The 18,904-nt window shown below is 37.9% G+C and overlaps 1 protein-coding gene across 15 annotated transcripts in view; it reads left to right on the top strand.

Annotated features, from left to right (window-relative positions):
- MELK (maternal embryonic leucine zipper kinase) overlaps nt 1-15,356 on the top strand; it is a 99,022-nt gene extending 83,666 nt beyond the window's left edge. For all 15 annotated transcript variants that reach the window (XM_054502051.1, XM_054502054.2, XM_054502052.1 and 12 more), the window contains 5 exons: nt 3,032-3,263; nt 7,052-7,148; nt 8,736-8,904; nt 12,500-12,603; nt 14,832-15,356. In XM_054502051.1, coding sequence (XP_054358026.1) covers nt 3,032-3,263; nt 7,052-7,148; nt 8,736-8,904; nt 12,500-12,603; nt 14,832-15,009 — 780 coding nt within the window. In that variant the 3' untranslated portion in view covers nt 15,010-15,356. The remainder of the gene's footprint in view (nt 1-3,031; nt 3,264-7,051; nt 7,149-8,735; nt 8,905-12,499; nt 12,604-14,831) is intronic.
- The last annotated feature ends 3,548 nt before the right edge of the window (nt 15,357-18,904 follow it).

Below are 18,904 nucleotides of genomic sequence, written 5' to 3'. Positions count from 1 at the left end.
GCTAATTTTTTGTATTGTTAGTAGAGACGGGGTTTCACCATGTTAGCCAGGATGGTCTCAATCTCCTGACCTTGTGATCCGCCTGCCTTGGCCTCCCAAAGTGCTGGGATTACAGGCTTGAGCCACTGCGCCTGGCCTTTTTTTTGTGTTTTTGTAAAGATGGAATTTCACCATGTTGGCCAGGCTGGTCTTGAACTCCTGACCTCAGGTGATCTGCCTGCCTCGGCCTCCCAAAGTGCTGGGATTACAGGCATGAGCCACCGCGCCCGGCCATACTTTTTTATTTCTTTGCATGTATATGTCTTGTAATTGTTGAAAACTAGACATTTTAAATAATATCATGTGGCAGCTCTGGTAATCAGATTTATCCCCTCCTCAGGATTTGGTATTATTGCTGTTTGTTGTTGTTGGTTAGTGACTTTTCTGAACTAATTCTGTAAAGTCGTTTAGGTCAGTGTTGGGCTGCATTTATGATGGTGGTCCATGAGATTATAATAGCATATTTTTACTATACCTTTTCTCTGCTCAATTAGCATAGTGATCAGCTAATGCTTGGCGAGGTTTCCTTAGATGCCTGGAATCAATTTGTCTCTCAGTCTTTGTGCCGGCTCTGTGTACATCTGGGGTATGCCTTCAACTTTCAGCCAGGCAGCTGACAACTCTGCATTAGATTTCACTTCCTATTTGTATAGAACCTCAAGGTCAGCTTGAGGTGAGATCTTAGATCCTTCTAAAGTGTGGTGTTTTTTTTTTTTGTTTTTTTTTTTTTTGAGATGGAGTTTCGCTCTTGTTGCCCAGGCTGGAGTGCAATGGCACGATCTCAGCTCACTGCAATTTTCGCCTCCTAGGTGCAAGCGATTCTCCTGCCTCAGCCTCCCAAGGAGCTGGGATTACAGGCATGTGCCACCACACCTGGCTAATTTTGTATTTTTAGTAGAGACGAGGTTTCGCCACGTTGGTCAGGCTGGTCTCAAACTCCTGACCTCAGGTGATCACATTCCTTGGCCTCCCAAAGTGCTGGGATTACAGGTGTGAGCCAGCGCACCCAGCCTGCTTTTTCTTTAAAACAATATTTATATAAATTTATAGGGTACAAGTACAATTTTCTTACATGCATAGTGGTCAAGTGAGGGGTTTTAAGGTGTCACCTGAATAATGTACATCGGACCCCTTAAGTAATTTCTCATCACCCACCCCCTTCCATATCCTCGCCCTTCCAAGTCTACATTTTCTATCATTCCACTCTCTACACCCGTGTGTACACCTTTTTTTTAGCACCCACTTATGAGTGAGAACATGCAATATTTGTCATTCTGTGTCTGGCTTGTTTCACTTAAGATAACCTCCACTTCCATCCACCTTGCTGCAAAAGATAGGATTTCATTCTTTTTTATGGTTGAATAGTATTCTATCTATGTGTCTGTCTGTCTGTCTGTCTCACATTTCCTTTATCTAGTCATCTGTTGATGGACACTTGGGTTGATTTTGTGTCTTTGCTATTGTGAATAAGTACTGAGATAAATATACAAGTGCAGGTATCTTTTTGATGTGTTGATTTCCTTTCCTTTGGGGAAAGAAGTAGAGGGAATTGCTGCTTTTGCACGGTCCATACTATCTATCTCTGGAAGTTAGAATAGCCTTATGTTAGACATTTTATTTCATTTTCTGTTTCCTTCAACCATCTTTCATGTATCTTATATCTTTTTCTGTCTTGGCTACATTCAGAGTAATTTCGGATTTATGTTTCTATCCAAATGTCTCTATTTCTTTTATTCTGTTATTTGACATGTGCATTGCACTTTTCATTTTTATCATGTTTTTATTTCTAGAAGTTTTTATTCTTCTTCAAATCTATTTGAACAGTTTTGGTAGTCTTTTGTTCTTTTCTCATGTTTTTGTTTCACTATTTTAAACATGCAAACATACTTATTTATGTTCTGTATTTGATAATTTTAATATCTGAAATGTTTATGCTCATAGTGCTTGTGTCTTTTGGAATTTTTTATGTAGGTTTATTTTTCTTTGAACTCTATGGGAATTATCTGAGGCTTGGGTTAAGGGCTTGAGTTGGGTTGGAGTGAAGCTTTTCTTTCAGGTAGGAGTTGTGCTTGCTTCTACCAGGTTCCTGGGGCACAACTTAGCCTAGGACTACTTTAAGTTAAATTTAGGCTTGAGGTTTCTGGAACCATGCAGGTTGTATTAATTTGGACCTTTATGTATCTGAAGACTGGCCTGTGTTTACTTACAAATTATTAAAAGAAACTTCATTTTTCTCCTCCCTCAGAACCAAGACCAAGACACCCTTTTTCTTGCCTATTCCGTTTGAAGAGCAGATTTATATTTAACTCAGCCTTTCATTTTAGTTATAGCCCTTCCTGGCTTTACATGGGAGCTTTGGATCTAACTCACCACCTTGCAGAGGCCCAAGGCTTCTGTGGCTGTAGAAACACTTGCTATAGGTTATCAGAGGCAGAAGATAGATGCCCTTAGGGCAGCAGAGAGTTTCAGCCTTTTGGTTACTCCTTTGGATTCATTCTCATGTTTTTAGTTTGGCCTGTCAGGATTTTCCTTACTCTCTTGCAAGCTCAACCATAAATTTAAAAGGATTAAAAAAGTGTTTTTTATCCAACATTTCTGTTAGAGTAGTTTAACATGTTTTTTCTGCCCTAATTGCTGACTAAACTTTTTTTTTTTGGTACATGTCATAGGCAAGCCGTGACTATCTAGGTATGGAAAACATTTCTTAGCGATTGATTTGTGGCCATTCACAATATTGCCTAGGATCTGGGTATGTGTATACACTCAGCCTGTATCATGTTGAAAATTACTGTCAATAGAACAGATTAAAGTGATCTACATGTATTAAAGAAAACTATATATTTTCAAATTTCCTAATATTGTCAATAATATCCTTTTGATAATTCATTTTAATAAAAATAGTACAAGGTAGTTTGCAAATGATTAAGGAATGTTGTAAAGAAATTGACTTTTCTTCTTCAGTGTGCTTTATCTAGTAACTTTTTTTTTCCAGTTTACCAAGTACTGGACAGAATCAAATGGGGTGGAATCTAAATCATTAACTCCAGCCTTATGCAGAACACCTGCAAATAAATTAAAGAACAAAGAAAATGTATATACTCCTAAGTCTGCTGTAAAGAATGAAGAGCACTTTATGTTTCCTGAGCCAAAGACTCCAGTTAATAAGAACCAGCATAAGAGAGAAATACTCACTACGCCAAATCATTACACTACACCCTCAAAAGGTATTTGCTAAGTGAATTAAGCAGTAAGAAGTTTCATTTTTCTTACCATGTTAAGTAAACATATAGCAGGTCAGAAATGACTAGCATTGCTTTCAGGAATTTCTAGGAGAGGTGAAGCTGTTTTTTTTATCATGTCATTTGCATTAGTTGAAATGAAAGCATATTTGTCAATTTCAATTTCTTCTCAAATGATACCAAGTTTTTCCTCTTTTTCATGTTTATAAAATTGAATCATAGCATTGTAGGATATCAAAGCTGAAAGGCAAGTTAGAGCTCATTTAATCCAACTCCCTTTTTCACAGCTAAGAAACCTGAGACTCAGAAGGAGTGAAGTGATTTGCCCAAGGTCATATACCTAGGTTTAGACCTTGCATGCCCATTTACCCTGACTTATGGCTCAAGTTGACACCTTCGCTGAGCCTTTACTTATCTGGATCTTCAGTTCTGGTGTCTGGTCCTATTCTGCCCTATGGTATTACTGCCTGTCCTCAGCAGACAGGGTGAATCCGTGATGCCCTTCCAGATATCTGTCTTTGTCCAGTTATCACAACTTCCTCATTTCCCTTGGTTTCCTCTTCAATTTAGTCATCACCAGTTATTTAAACCATTTCCTTTATGATACTTCACTGTTTTGGTTGCTGGCCTTATCTGGACACATTCTATTTGATCAGTCTGCCTCTTAGAATACAGTGCCTAGAACTAAACTGAGTTTTCTAGACTAGGTCTCACTAGGATAAGGGTGGTAAGTGTCATGACAGTAGAGACTCTCTGCCTTGTTTATTGCAGCATGGCATGGTCTGTAGTAGGGGCCATACCTGTCTGGTACATCGTACATGGTGCTAGACCTGATGCCTAGTACATAATAGGGGCCATATTTATGTAATGAAGTAATAAATTAGAGCCCAAAGGAATTTTATTTACACTGATCCTGTTTATGTCACTTTAAAAAATGTTACCTAAACTTTATTAGCCTTTTTCCCCCCACCAATTGTGACCTTCTCTAGTTTTAAGATTCTAACAAACCTAAACTCTGGAGCATTGCCATGTGAACTGCTGTGAAACCACATCCTACCATTGTGCTTCTAGTGTACTAATGGAGCTCATAGCCAGTTTGAGGGGTTAACTTCTTATCTATAAAGATATTATGGAAGACTTTGCCAGAATATTTGCTAGAAGTCCCATTTTTATGTTAATGACATTTTCCATTTCATCAACTCAAATAACACTTTCCGCCAAAATGTGAGGCCAGTTTGGTGTCCTGATGATGTGTGTGTTTGTGTGTGTGTGTGATGGTGTGTGGGTGGGGGTGGGGTGGGGTGCGGTGGGGCTGTCTGTGGTTGTTATGAGAATTCAGTGAGGTAGCCTCTACCCTGCAATGGTAGCTGCTATTGCATTCTTTCCCAATGAAAGGGTCTCTTTCTGTTCTGTTATTTCTTACTGTAAATACAGTACCCTTTGTGAATCATGAGATTGGGCAGGGAGATAAAATGGACCTCAGCTCACCTTAGCTCATTCAAGGATTTTTTTTTTCCCTTTTTTTCTTTTTCTTTTTTTTATTTCTTTGAGACAGAGTCTTGCTCTGTCGCCCAGGCTGGAGTGCAGTGGCGCGATCTCGGCTCACTGCAACCACCGCCTCCTGGGTTCAAGCGATTCTCCTGCCTCAGCCTCCCTAGTAGCTGGGATTACAGGTGCCTGCTACCATGCTCAGCTAATTTTCGTATTTTTAGTGAAGACAGGGTTTCACCATATTGGTCAGGCTGTTCTCAAACTCCTGACCTCAGGTGATCCGCCCTTTTCAGCCTCCCAAATTTCTGGGATTATAGGCGTGAGCCAGTGTGTCCGGCCCAGGGCTTTTTTATTTAAAGAAACTTTTAATGCCATAATCCCTTCCATTATTGACACTTTTTACTTTTTGTGTAACTCTGAAGGTTTTGCAATGTGGGTAGTTTGGAATTTATTTTATAATCTTGAAATATTATCAGTTGACATATGTTGCCATGACGAGAAATATTGTGTTGGTCAAAGCTATTATTGGTTGTTTCTTTTCAAACACAAGAGCCACTTAAGGAAGCAAGTGGCTGAAGCCATGATTGCTAGCTTCCACTGGCACTTTGCGTTTTTCTTTCTTTTCTTTTTTCTCTCCTCTCCTCTTCTCTTCTCTCCTCTTCTCTTCTCTCCTCTTCTCTTCTCTTCTCTTCTCTTCTCTTCTCTTCTCTTCTCTTCTCTTCTCTTCTCTTCTCTTCTCTTCTTTCTTCTTTTTTTTTTGAGACAGAGTTTCGCTCTTGTTGCCCAGGCTGGAGTGCAGTGGCGTGATCTTGGCTCACTGCAACCTTTGCCTCCCAGGTTCAAGCAATTCTTCTGCCTCAGCCTCCTGAGTAGCTGGGATTACAGGTGCGCACCACCATGCCCGGTTAATTTTTTGTATTTTTAGTAGAGATGGAGTTTCAACATGTTGGGCAGGCTGCTCTCGGACTCTTGACCTCAGGTGATCCACCTGCCTCGGCCTCCCAAAGTGCTGGGATTATGGGGGTGAGCCCACCATGCCCAGCCCTGCATTTTACTTTTATTGTGAGTTATTTTTGACATGAACATTAATTTCATTTTTGTCACTCCTACACAATGCAGGCATTGGCAGTTTGTTGAAGGGCAGTTCTGTATGGTGATAGATACTGTCTGTATACAAAGATGAAAACTGTTTTTATAGATATTTCTGATTGCTCTTATTTTCTTGTTCTTGTGGAAAGTGAGAATATAGCCAAATAGTCATAAACAAAACCAAGCCCCTAATCTCTTTTAAAAATTTTGATATATCTTTGTTTTTATAGTGTGAATATTATTCTAAAGGGTATAAAACTTTTAGATCATGAGCTAATCAGTATAACCAGATTTGTTAGTACAAATTTGTCATAAACTATCTGGAATGCAAATACCCTACTTAGAATAAAACACAAAATTCTGGAACAGGGAATATAAAAAATAATCAAAGCTTACATCTCTTTTTTTTTTTTGAGATGAAGTCTCGCTCTGTCTCCCAGGCTGGAGTGCAATGGCGTGATCTCAGCTCACTGCAACATCTGCCTACTGGGTTCAAGGGATTCTTCTGCCTCAGCCTCCCAAGTCACTGGGATTACAGGCATGCGCCACCACGCCCGGCTAATTTTTTTGTATCTTTAGTAGAGATGGGTTTTGACCATGTTGGCCAGGCTGGTCTCGAACTCCTGACCTCATGATCCGCCCTCCTCGGCCTCCCAAAGTGCTGGGATTACAGGCGTGAGCCACTGTGCCTGGCCAAAGCTTACGTCTCTTTAATAACCTATGTCAAGCTTTCACAGGGGTCTGTTCTTTTTGCCTAACATGAGTTGAATCGGTCTATGAATTGAATTAACACCTTTTAATACTAGATCAATTAAAAGCATAAATTGGGCCCTTGTATAAATACAGATTGACTTTTATTTTTAGAAAAAGAATCAGTAATTATGAGATTTGTATTTATATGATCTGTTTAGATTTATAATATGATGTTTATAATAAAATTAAAAGCATGGCCTCAATTTGCAGTGAAGAAAAAAAAAGAAGAGCCACACATACAAGGCAAAATGACTTTGTTTTTATTATAAATCACATGGAAACGTATCTTGAAAGAATTAGATCCTTTGACATCACAGGTCAAGTGATTATACTATTTCTGAGTCAATGAATGATGTGATACATGCATTATTATTAATAACAGAAATTTCAGAACCATAGTATGTGCTGCATATGGATTGTGTTTGTTCTGTTTCTAATAGTTAGAAACCAGTGCCTGAAAGAAACTCCAATTAAAATACCAGTAAATTCAACAGGAACAGACAAGTTAATGACAGGTGTCATTAGCCCTGAGAGGCGGTAAGTGTTTGGTATTTTTAGACTCTACTCTTTAGTATATGTAACCAGATTTCCTTTTTCATGTATTAATAGACCTGATTAAGGTAAATCATCACATAGATTCTGTTGGAGAGTAGGAATATCTGTTTATATGTGGATGACCTGTGGCCATTCCTGGACCTGTAGCCACTGCCTTCCTCATGGGGTAGAATCATGAAACTGATCAGCAGTAGGACGGCACCTTAAGTACAACAGGCTGGGAAGACAGTGGTCCTCACCCCAGCCAACTAGTTACCTCTCTGAGGCCCATCTTACCCTTCGCTTCTGCCAGTAAAATACAGATATCCTCTAACAGATTGTAGTCCTCCCAAATCATAAAGATACTGTTGTTTCAAAGAAAATCCTCTGTATGAAAAGTTCTACAGCATAGGTAACCCTTCAAGTTGCTCTTCTTTTATAGCAATTTCTTGAAGGCATTGTCTATTTTCAAGACAATTGGGAGAATTAGAATGTGAACAGGGTATTAGATGATATTATGGAATTATTATTAATTTATTGATGAAGAAACTGAGTAGATCAGGAATAAAATGATTTATCAAAGCTATACAGTACAAAGCTGGAGCCAGAACCCAGGTCTTCTCATTCCTAATCCTGTGGTTTTTCTCCCACATTCTGGAAGTACTGGAGAACTACCTAGAAAGCCAACTAACACCACAGTAGTTTCTGTTGAAAAATGCATTCAGGTTCCAAAATATTTACATAAGTGACCATTTTTAGAACATTATCCGTATTTGGTAACTGCTTAGCTTCTCAATAATGTATATATATGTGGTTGAACTAGTTTCCTTAATTTTATTTAACATTTTTCAGTGCAATGGTACTATGGTTTTTTTAAATCTCAGTGTCAGTGCTTGAAATACTTAACTATCTCCAACCAGAGAAATTTCAGAACAAAAGGATAAAATATGCCTAATAAACAGCCATATATAACGTAAACTTCTCAGCACACTTTATGGTATTGTCTTTATGGAAGACAACATCCTTGTTCATTGGAGATGTATACTGAAGTGTTTCAGAGTAAAGTGTCATGATATGTTCAGATGAGTTACTTTCAGATGGCTTAGCAAATAAGTAAATTTAATGTATCATCTACATACATTAAATTTATGTGTATATATAGATATATACATTGATGTATATATATAAGTATATATCTATATACATATGTACATTAATATATTATCTATATCCATATAGAAAGCAAATGTGGCAAAATATGAACAATTGTTGAATCTAGGAGGATATACCGGTGTTCATTGTACTCTTCTTTGAACTTTTCTATATATATGAAAAAAGGATATATATATCCTTTTTTAAAAAGGAAGGGGATAAATAGTTTTGCTGAGTGGCAGTTGCCTGGTGGAAGCGTGACAGCTCCTGTCCAGGGGAGATGGCTTTGGTGCTTCCTGAGGAGGAGAGAGGTGATCTGGCCCTGGCATACCTGAATGAGGCACCCTAATGTGTATGAAGGGACAAAAGTTCGCCCTTGTGGACCCCACAGGCCGGAGGCCCAGCTCTACTTGTGCCTTGTTTTATGTTTTGTTTCAGGTGCCGCTCAGTGGAACTGGATCTCAACCAAGCACATATGGAGGAGACTCCAAAAAGAAAGGGAGCCAAAGTGTTTGGGAGCCTTGAAAGGGGGTTGGATAAGGTTATCACTGTGCTTACCAGGAGCAAGAGGAAGGGCGCTGCCAGAGACGGGCCCAGAAGACTAAAGGTAAGCAGGCTGGGATTCTTCATATGGAGCAGAAGCTGACTGCTAATGGACTGCCTTTTTTTTTAAGGTACTGAATGAATTGATTAGTATTTTTATTTGAGTATTTATTCACTTAGTTAATATATGTTTTTTGAGCAACTAAAATCTGCATGTTACTGTGCAGTCAGTAAATAGATACAGTCACTCCCTTCAAGGAGCAAACAGCTGTCATTCAAATATTCAAGAACAGGTGGAGGGATTAGTCACAGGGGCAACATGGAGGTGAGGAAGCAGGGGGCACAGATGGAGCGCTGAGAGCTGCCTTAAGGAGGGGGACTTGAGCTCAGTTGTGTCCCTGATTCATGGATACTTTGTAGGCCCTCATGAAATATCTGAATGCATGGGAAGATAATTGGAACTTTGAGTGTGATGTGTGTCAGGAAAATAGTGAGTGACAAGCAGGGAAGGCCGGAAGGGCCTCAAGGCCTGGCTAAGAAGGTGTGGATCTTATTTAATAGACCCAGTATGCTTTAAAAGGGTTAATGTGTCACTGGTGTGGACAATATATTTAGTCAAGGAAGGAAAGGAAAAATAAGCTGTTAGTTGATATAAAGTACTTTTTATTCTCTTGAATTCTCTCTGAGCATTCATTCAAACATCTAATGAATACATGTTTGTTTCGTAGAAGGGGAGTAATTAAGAGGTAAAGAGACAAATGAGACACAGCCCATGTCCTTGAGGAACTCTTAGGCTGGCTGTGAAAACAGGCTGGGATGTTGTTCTGAAACACTGGGCTCAGTGCTATAGTAAAAACACATTCCAAGAGGTGTGGGCCCAAGCCAGGGAGAAGATGGTAGTGTGCCCATCATTTGGGGACTGGGTCTGTGTTTAGTTTTTGCACTGAGACTCTCGTAATGAGCATATCTGGGCGGTTTGAGGGAAGGAAAATGCTGAGCTTTTGGGCAGAAGGGTGTTTTAGAGGAGAATGTTCTGAGATCTCATTTATGTTCTGTCTTAAAGTGGAAGAAGATAGGACTTATCCACTAGCAGTCATTGCCTTGAACTTACGTAGTGTGCTGAGACGTTTACGTTACATATGGCTGTTTATTAGGCATATTTTATCCTTTTGTTCTGAAATTTCTCTGGTTGGAGTTAGTTAAGTATTTCAAGCACTGACACTGAGATTTAAAAAAACCATAGTACCATTGCACTGAAAAATGTTAAATAAAATTAAGGAAACTAGTTCAACCACATATATATACATTATTGAGAAGCTAAGCAGTTACCAAATACTAACAGATAATGTTCTAAAAATGGTCACTTATGTAAATATTTTGGAACCTGAATGGCATTTTTCAACAGAAACTACTGTGGTGTTAGTTGGCTTTCTAGGTAGTTCTCCAGTACTTCCAGAATGTGGGAGAAAAACCACAGGATTAGGAATGAGAAGACCTGGGTTCTGGCTCCAGCTTTGTACTGTATAGCTTTGATAAATCATTTTACATTTGTAAAATCTGAAATAATTCCTACCCTGGCAACCTCACAGGGCTGAGACATAGAAACAAGACTCTACATATGGGATGCTACATGGCATATTAAATGCTTATTAGTATAAGGTGGTGTTTCCAATGTCAAGGATTACTATCAGTGTTGAGCATTTTACCACCCATGTATAGACCCATGGTCCTAATTAGCACAGTCCTAAGATCGAAAAGTTTAACTTTAGGTCATTAACACTTTTTAATGCTTTTAAGTTTTTGCAAAACTGAAGGACTTTCTTTGGGAAATTAACCTTATTTTTTTTCACCAACTTCAAATACTGTACTAAAAACTATACACTTACCAGAAGAGTTGCAAGGATAGTAGAAATAATACCTTAGTTTTTTAAGATAGCAAATCATATGTAGTTATGTCCTCTTTTAGGAAGCAGTCTATAAAAAATCCAAAATTTAAGTAGACAAATTAGGATTCATTCTTTATTTTACCAAAGCAGTAATTTATATTGTGATTTGAAGGTGTTCAGTTTATTATTAATATCATCTTAACAGAGCCAATTTAGTTTGGTGAAAAGAGTACTGGATCAGGAACCAAGAAAGAGAGGGTCCCTTCGTTAAAACTCAGTTCCACGACATTTGCTCTATGGGTGTATTGGGTGCACTATTATTTATCTGGTATTTTTGTTATGTTGACTCTCCTTTAACAAATAGATTTATAGAGATATAACTGACATATAATAAACTTGCACATATTTTATTTGTTGTTAATTTTTTGAGGCAGATTCTTGCTCTGCTGCCTAGGCTGCGGTGCAATGGCATGATCATAGCTCAGTGCAGCCTCAACCTTCTGGGCTCAAGTCATCCTCCTGCCTCAGCTTCCTGAGTAGCTGGGACGCGTGCTACCACACTTGGCTAATTCTTAATTTTCTGCAGAGACAAGGTCTCACTATGTTACCCAGGCTGGTCTTGAACTCCTGAGCTCAAGTAATCCTCCTGCCTTGGCTTCCCAAAGTGCTGGGATTACAGTCATGAGCCACTACACCTGGCCAACTGTGCATATTTTAAAGTACAATTAATATGCTTTGGCATTATATATAACATCTGTGAAACCATTACCACAATCAAGATAATTTTTTAAAACTCAAATTTATTTAAAAGGAAACATATATCATTAGGGTTTTTTTGTTGTTGTTGTTAATTATGTTTTCGAAATCAGATGGGAACAAATACATATTTAAAAATATTTATCCATGTGCCACCCAGAATTACCTTGTATATCTTATATCACACTATGAGAAGCACTACCTTAAGAAATTTGTATCTCTTCTTTGGGCCATAGGTTCTTATTTTGAAAAGTAAGGTAGTTCATTATTTATACAATGAACTCAAACCTGAAAGATATAGAAACTATGGTTTTGTTTGACAGTGAAGGTACTTACCAGGAAGGGAGGGATTTTTGTGTGTCCAGGACCCACTAAAACAGTGCCTACCACATAGTAAACATTCAAAAAATAGTTGTTGAATGAAGGATAAATATCAATTAGGAATGAAATTATCTCTGAGAATTAGGCTCTCAGTCAATGAGAAAAAATAATATGACATCACTTTTTTAAAGGAATACCTGTTACATTTATTTCCTCATAGAACTGTCATAAAATCAGCTCCTGGAACTCTATAATATTCTTTAGATAATCCAGAAAGAATTAAGGAAACATATCCAACTAGGTACAAAGCATACTTTGTTTATCTTTCCGTGTTATACATTTCAGGACTGTTAATGTCTCTTAAAATAGTGTGGGAAGGGGAAAACAGGCAAAGCTCAAGCAGTTAGATGGGTGCTCTTTAATATTTATTTCTTTAAAAGGATTGGTAGGAGAGTAAGATGAAAGTATGAAAAGGAAGCTATGGGTGTGGTTACTAATAACCATAATTTCTCCAAGCTCTCCCAGTGTGCCATTAACTCACTAAGGGTTGACTGTAAATTCCTTTGATATTTTTTTAGGAAATAGTTCCATTTGAAACGGTACTATATTGAGGAGTTTTGGAACTCTTGATCTGGTGTGATGGTCTTTGTGTTGATGTAAAAATTTACTTCTCATCTCTTCTTTTTCTTTTTTAAGCTTCACTATAATGTGACTACAACTAGATTAGTGAATCCAGATCAACTGTTGAATGAAATAATGTCTATTCTTCCAAAGAAGCATGTTGACTTTGTACAAAAGGGGTAAGAAGCACATTTACAAGCTGTTGCATTTATTAATATCTTTTGGACTTTGAGAAAATAGGGGTTGGGTGGGCGCGGTGGCTCACGCCTGTAATCCCAGCACTTTGGGAGGCTGAGATGGGCAGATCACTTGAGGCCAAGAGTTCAAGTTCAGCCTGGCCAACATGGAGAAACCCCGTCTCTACTGAAAATACAAACAATTAGCTGGGCATGGTGGCACATGTCTGTAGTTCCAGCTGCGTGGGAGGCTGAGGCATGAGAATCACTTGAACCCGGGAGTGGAGGCTGCAGTGAGCTGAGATCACACCACTGCACTCCAGCGTGGGTAACAGAGCGAGACTCTGTCTCAAAAAAAAAGAGAAAATAGAAGTTGATCTCCTCACCCCTGTGCTTTAGAAAAAATGTATTTCTCCCACCTCATTCCCAAAAGCTTTTAAGGTAGTGTTATTGCTTATAATTTATTCTCTTTTGTTTGGTTCAAGCTATAGAAGTTTTAGAAGTGCAGATATTGTCCCACTTTATTTCAAAATAGGAAAATTCAAAATTCTTCTGGCTTTCTTGTAGATCCTCTATTTTCCTTTGATTTTCTGCTTTACAATAATATTTATAAATTATAATCTAAATTTGTGAGACATTTCAAACAAATCAGGGATTTATATAGAATCCTTCTCTTCATGACTGGCTATTTTACAGGGCTGGGTTTTCAGTGCTTTGGGAAGTTTTTTCACCTTACCTCTCTCCCTCTGTTGAAGAAACTGCCATCAAAGGCTCCTTGGTTATGATCTCCTGGTCTCAATAGCCAGGCCTCTTCTGATTACCCAAGATGGCCATATTTCTAAGCATTTCCATTTGATTATTTCCCTTTAAAATTTCTTTATTAAAGCAACCAGAAGAGGCATGCATGGATTTAAACATGTAAATAGAATAGTCAATATAGAGTAAGATTTGAAGAAACAATCTTGTGCAGATATAATTTTAGTTTTTACTTATCTGTAAATGTTGGCAAGCATTCCTTCTGTGAACCCTGGCATTCCTCTCAGGCTTCATTAGAACACATCTCTCCCACTCTGATCTCTTCTTCATGCTTGGGGCTTATGAGCCTCTGGGCATATCTCTGTCACAGGCCTCTCAATGATCTGTTATCTAACATGTGACTAAATTGTTCTATGCCTCATCTTCCTGTCAAGAATCTTAACTGCAGGGTGCTCCTTTTGGCATTTCTGATGTTGACTGCTTATTTTTGAGAGATCAAGCCTCTTTCCCAAAACACATGACTAAGTTAGTAAGAAAAAGAATATTTTGGTACATAACAATATGAAACAGAAAAAAGTACATAACAGAAACAATGTAACTTCTCCACACATCTGTGGAACAGCACCTAATCAGGAACCCTTAAGTATTTAGGGAATTGAAACTTAAAATCAGTCCTATTTATTGAAGATTGGTAAGACAAACAAAACTCTAAAATAGAATGTAAACTAACTAAAAATTATTACATGAATTAAATCTATACAGCTTTTCAGGATCATACATATGTCTTAAGATGAGTTTCAGGCTTCATTTTGACTAGGCCTTTCCATTCTCAGAGTAGATAATGCGGCAGTTCTAGCTATAAATGCCATACGTTTCAGTTATGAGAATATACCATTTCCTTGAGCTTTTTCTTCTGCTTTTCTTTCTGCCATAAAGTGATGTGATGATCATCATAAGAGGTTATCTCTTATTACTAATTAGAAAAACCTCAAAAACACATGTGCCTTTCTGACAGGTTACTGGCTTCAGCTTTATTTATATGAAAGACAGAAGTTTCTGACAAGGCTCACACACATGAAATATTATCTTTCTTGCACTTTCCTTTGTTGTGAATGTTGTGGAAATGCCCAGTGTTTGCGGATTACACTGTTGAAAGGATTGCATAAAGAATGCCAGATTTCTTGAGCATGAATGGCATGTATAGCTATGAAACAGGGGCTTTTCTTTGGAGCAAGGGAGAATTCTACTAAAGCCTTTTCATGCTTATTCTTAGGATCCTAGTGCAGTTTCTGGGAAAACACCAGTCATACTCTATTACTAAAGCATAGCTAGGTCATTTGGAAACTGTAAACAGTAATACATTGCTTAATATGAAATAATGGTTCATTTCCTCCACTGGCCTCCTAGAGGCTTAGAAAACTCTTATACAGAATATGGTTCTCCTACTAACTAGCTTCTTATCTTGTTTTTCACAGTTATACACTGAAGTGTCAAACACAGTCAGATTTTGGCAAAGTGACAATGCAATTTGAACTAGAAGTGTGCCAGCTTCAAAAACCGGATGTGGTGGGTATCAGGAGGCAGCGGCTTAAGGGCGATGCCTGGGTTTACAAAAGATTAGTGGAAGACATCCTATCTAGCTGCAAGGTATAATTGATGGATTCTTCCATCCTGCCGGATGAGTGTGGGTGTGATACAGCCTACATAAAGACTGTTATGATCGCTTTGATTTTAAAGTTCATTGGAACTACCAACTTGTTTCTAAAGAGCTATCTTAAGACCAATATCTCTTTGTTTTTAAACAAAAGATATTATTTTGTGTATGAATCTAAATCAAGCCCATCTGTCATTATCTGTTACTGTCTTTTTTAATCATGTGGTTTTGTATATTAATAATTGTTGACTTTCTTAGATTCACTTCCATATGTGAATGTAAGCTCTTAACTATGTCTCTTTTTAATGTGTAATTTCTTTCTGAAATAAAACCATTTGTGAATATAGCAGGCTTCTCTTCTTTGTATTTGATTTTGATCCAAATAAAACCTCAAATGGCTTCCTGACTATTAAGTAGAGACTATTTGGAGTATGTTTTATGTGTTATCAAATATGCCTTGGGCAGAAAAACAGATAAGAATTCATTTGCATAATTTTTTCCTGTCTCTGATTTAAGTAGGATTTATTGAGATCGTTAACTAAGTCACAGCTGTGGTTACCAGAGTTAAACAACACATTTAATATGTTGAATAAAAGAGTATTGACTTCAGTAAGTATGTTTGGTCAACAAATGATAAGTATCCGAACTATGAATCCCCCCTGAAATGTTACTCTATGGTAATTTCCCTAAGTCTCAATGTTGGCCCCAAATTTGTATTTTTATTTCATGTTATTGGTCTCCAAAGGCTAGAACTCAAGTTACATTGGTATGGATTTCACCAATTAAACTAGTTGGAGAAAAAATAGCACTCCTGGTCAGTAGTGAAGAGAATGTTTTGTCATTCATTTATTCAATAAATGTTTACTAAGTGCTTACAAGCATTAGGTCCTCAGGCTGAAGCTGCTACTGTCTAGTAAACCCAAGGATTTACTAGATGTATTTGTAGCATAGCGGGACCTACCCACTTTGCATGGAATTAGAAACGAATTCTTGGAAGAAACAGCATTTGTCATTGAAGGATATATAGGAGTTCAGCAGAAAGAGAAGAGTGAGGAGTATGAATTTTTTTTTTCTTTTTTTTTTTTTGAGACTCAGTCTCACTCTGTCACCCAGGCTGGAGTACAGTAGCGTGATCTCAGCTCACTGCAGCCTCGACCTCTTGGGCTCAAGCAGTCTTCCCGGTTCAGCCTCCCAAGTAGCTGGTACTGCAAGCGTGCGCCACCACACCCAGCAAATTTTTTTACTTTTTGTACAGACAGGGTCTCACTCTGCTGCCCAGGCCTATCTCAAAACTCTTGATCTCGAGCAGTCCTCCCACTTCAGCCCTCCAGAGTGCTGGGATTACAGGCATGAGCCACCACCCCCGCTTGGTACATGACATTTTTGAGAGAACAATACGTGCAAAGATAGGGAATTATAAAATGTCATTATGTGTTTGGGGTAGAAGCAGAAGATAGTGGAAGCGGGAAATGACAGTAGATGAGGATTGAAAGTTTAGATGGAAATAAGTCATGAAAGTACTTGAATGCCCATTAAAATAAGTGTTTTGGCAAAGGAGAGCTGTCAAAGGGTTTTTACTTTTTTAACAACAGCTTTATTACGATGTAATTCATGTATCATAAGATTTACCCCTTAAAGTGTGTACAATTCAGTGGGGTTTTAAGAGTATATTCAGGTCGGGTGCCATGGCTTATCCCTGTAATCTCAGCACTTTGAGAGGCTGAGGTGGGTGGATCACCTGAGGTCAGGAGTTTGAGACCAGCCTGGCCAACATGGTGAAACCCCGTCTCTACTAAGAACACAAAAAAGTAGCCGAGTGTGGTGGCATGTGGCTGTAATCCCACCTACTTAGGAGGCAGAGACAGGAGAATCACTTGAACCTGAGAGGTGGAGGTTGCAGTGAGCCGAGATTGTGCCACTGCACTCCAGCCTGGGTGACAGAGTGAAACTCCATCTCAAAAAAATAAATAAAATAAAAGTATATTCATAGTTGTGCAACCATCACCACAATGTAATTTTAGAACATTTTTATCATGTCAAAAAGAAGCCCCATACCCGTCAGCGGTCACTCCCCATACCCCACCCCCCAGCCCCTGGCCACCACTTACCTACTTTCTGTTTCTATGAATTTGGCTGGTGTGAACATGTCATATAAATGGAATCATACAATATAAGACCTTTGGGGTTTAGTTATTTTTACTTAGCATAACATTTTCAAGATTTATAAGGTAGCATATATCAGTACTTCATTTTATAACTGAATAATATTCCATTGTATGGATATATCACATTTTATTTATCACTTGATAGACATTTGGATTGTTTCCGCTTGGCTATTATGAATGCTGCTGTGAATGCTTATATACAAGTTTTGTGTGGACATGTTTTCATTTCTCTTGTATATACCTAGGAGCGGAATTGCTGGGTCATTTAACATTTTGAGGAACTATCAAACTGTTTTTCCAAAGCCACTGCACCATTTTATGATCCTGCCAGTGATGTACGAGGGTTCTAACTTCTCCGCATTCTGTCAAACACTTGTTATCTGTTTTTTTAATTTTAGTCATCCTAGTGGGTGTGAAGTGGTATGGCATTGTGGTTTTGATTGTCTTTTCCCTAATGATTAATGATATAGAGCAGTTTTTAATATGCTTTTGGCCATTTGTATATCTTTCTTGGAGAAATGTCTGTTCAGATCCTTTGCACATTTTAAATTGGGTTATGTTTTTATTGTTGAATTGTAAGAGTTCTTTATATATTCTAGATATGTCTGTTACCAGCTATATGATAATATATATAATATATGATATACAAATGTTTTTTCCATTCTGTGGGCTTTTTAACTTTCTTGATAGTGTATTTTGAAGAACAAAAGTTTTTAATTTTCTGAAGTCCAATTTACCTATTTTTATAAAATATAGAGGTATGATTAATCTTCCATCCCTATGGGAAGTGGCGTGGTTTGAAACAATGATTCTCAAAAGTTTTTGACCACTAGCCACAGCAAGAAACAAGTACACATGATGGAAGCACTTGTAGTGCGTTAGTAGTATCTATCTCATTTGCTTTTAATTTACGTTTCCCTAATGACTTTGGGATCCATCACATATAAACGTATATGAAGCACTGCTTAGCCTTACTGTAAGTGACAACATATTCTATTTTCTCTTATAAATATCTAGTCTGACAATTGTAATCTCTAAATTAGAGTTCTTTAACACATTTACTTTGAAGTTAAAATCCTTTTGGGGGATCAGGTTTATTGAGATATAATTTACATACGGTGGAATTTACCCTTTTTGGGTGTACACTTTGATGAGTTTTGATGAATATATGTAGTTGTGTAACTACCACCATAGTTGAGATTAGAATGTTTCCATCACCCTAAAAAGTTTCATCTTGCTCTTTTATATTATAGGCAATCCTTCCTTCTCCCAGGCCCTTGCAATCACTGATAGGACTTCCATCTCTATAGTTTTGTTTTTTTTCCAGAGTATTATGTAAGTGGAATCATTTACTACATGGGACTTGGGTATAATTTCTTTTCATTTAGCATGATGATTTTGAGACTTATCCATGTGGTTGTCTATATTAGTAGCTCATTTTTTATTGTTGAATAATAGTTTGAACAATATTATTGACAGTAGTCAATTGGATATACCAAAATGTGTTTATTCACCAATTGAAGGACTTTTGAGTTTTTACTTTTGGGCTTTTATGGTGCTGTAATCATCTGTGTGCAGGTTTTGATGTATGCATGTGTTTTCTTTTTTTTTTTTTTGAGACGGAGTCTCTCTCTGTCACCCAGACTGGAGTGCAGTGGCTCAATCTCGGCTCACTGCACGCTCCACCTCCTGGGTTCACGCCATTCTCCTGCCTCAGCCTCCTAAGTAG

Source organism: Pongo pygmaeus, chromosome 13, assembly GCF_028885625.2.
Source record: "Pongo pygmaeus isolate AG05252 chromosome 13, NHGRI_mPonPyg2-v2.0_pri, whole genome shotgun sequence".
In the NCBI taxonomy this organism is placed as follows: domain Eukaryota; kingdom Metazoa; phylum Chordata; class Mammalia; order Primates; family Hominidae; genus Pongo; species Pongo pygmaeus.
Note: the sequence above shows the minus strand (reverse complement) of the source record. Positions and strands in the feature narration are given on the sequence as shown.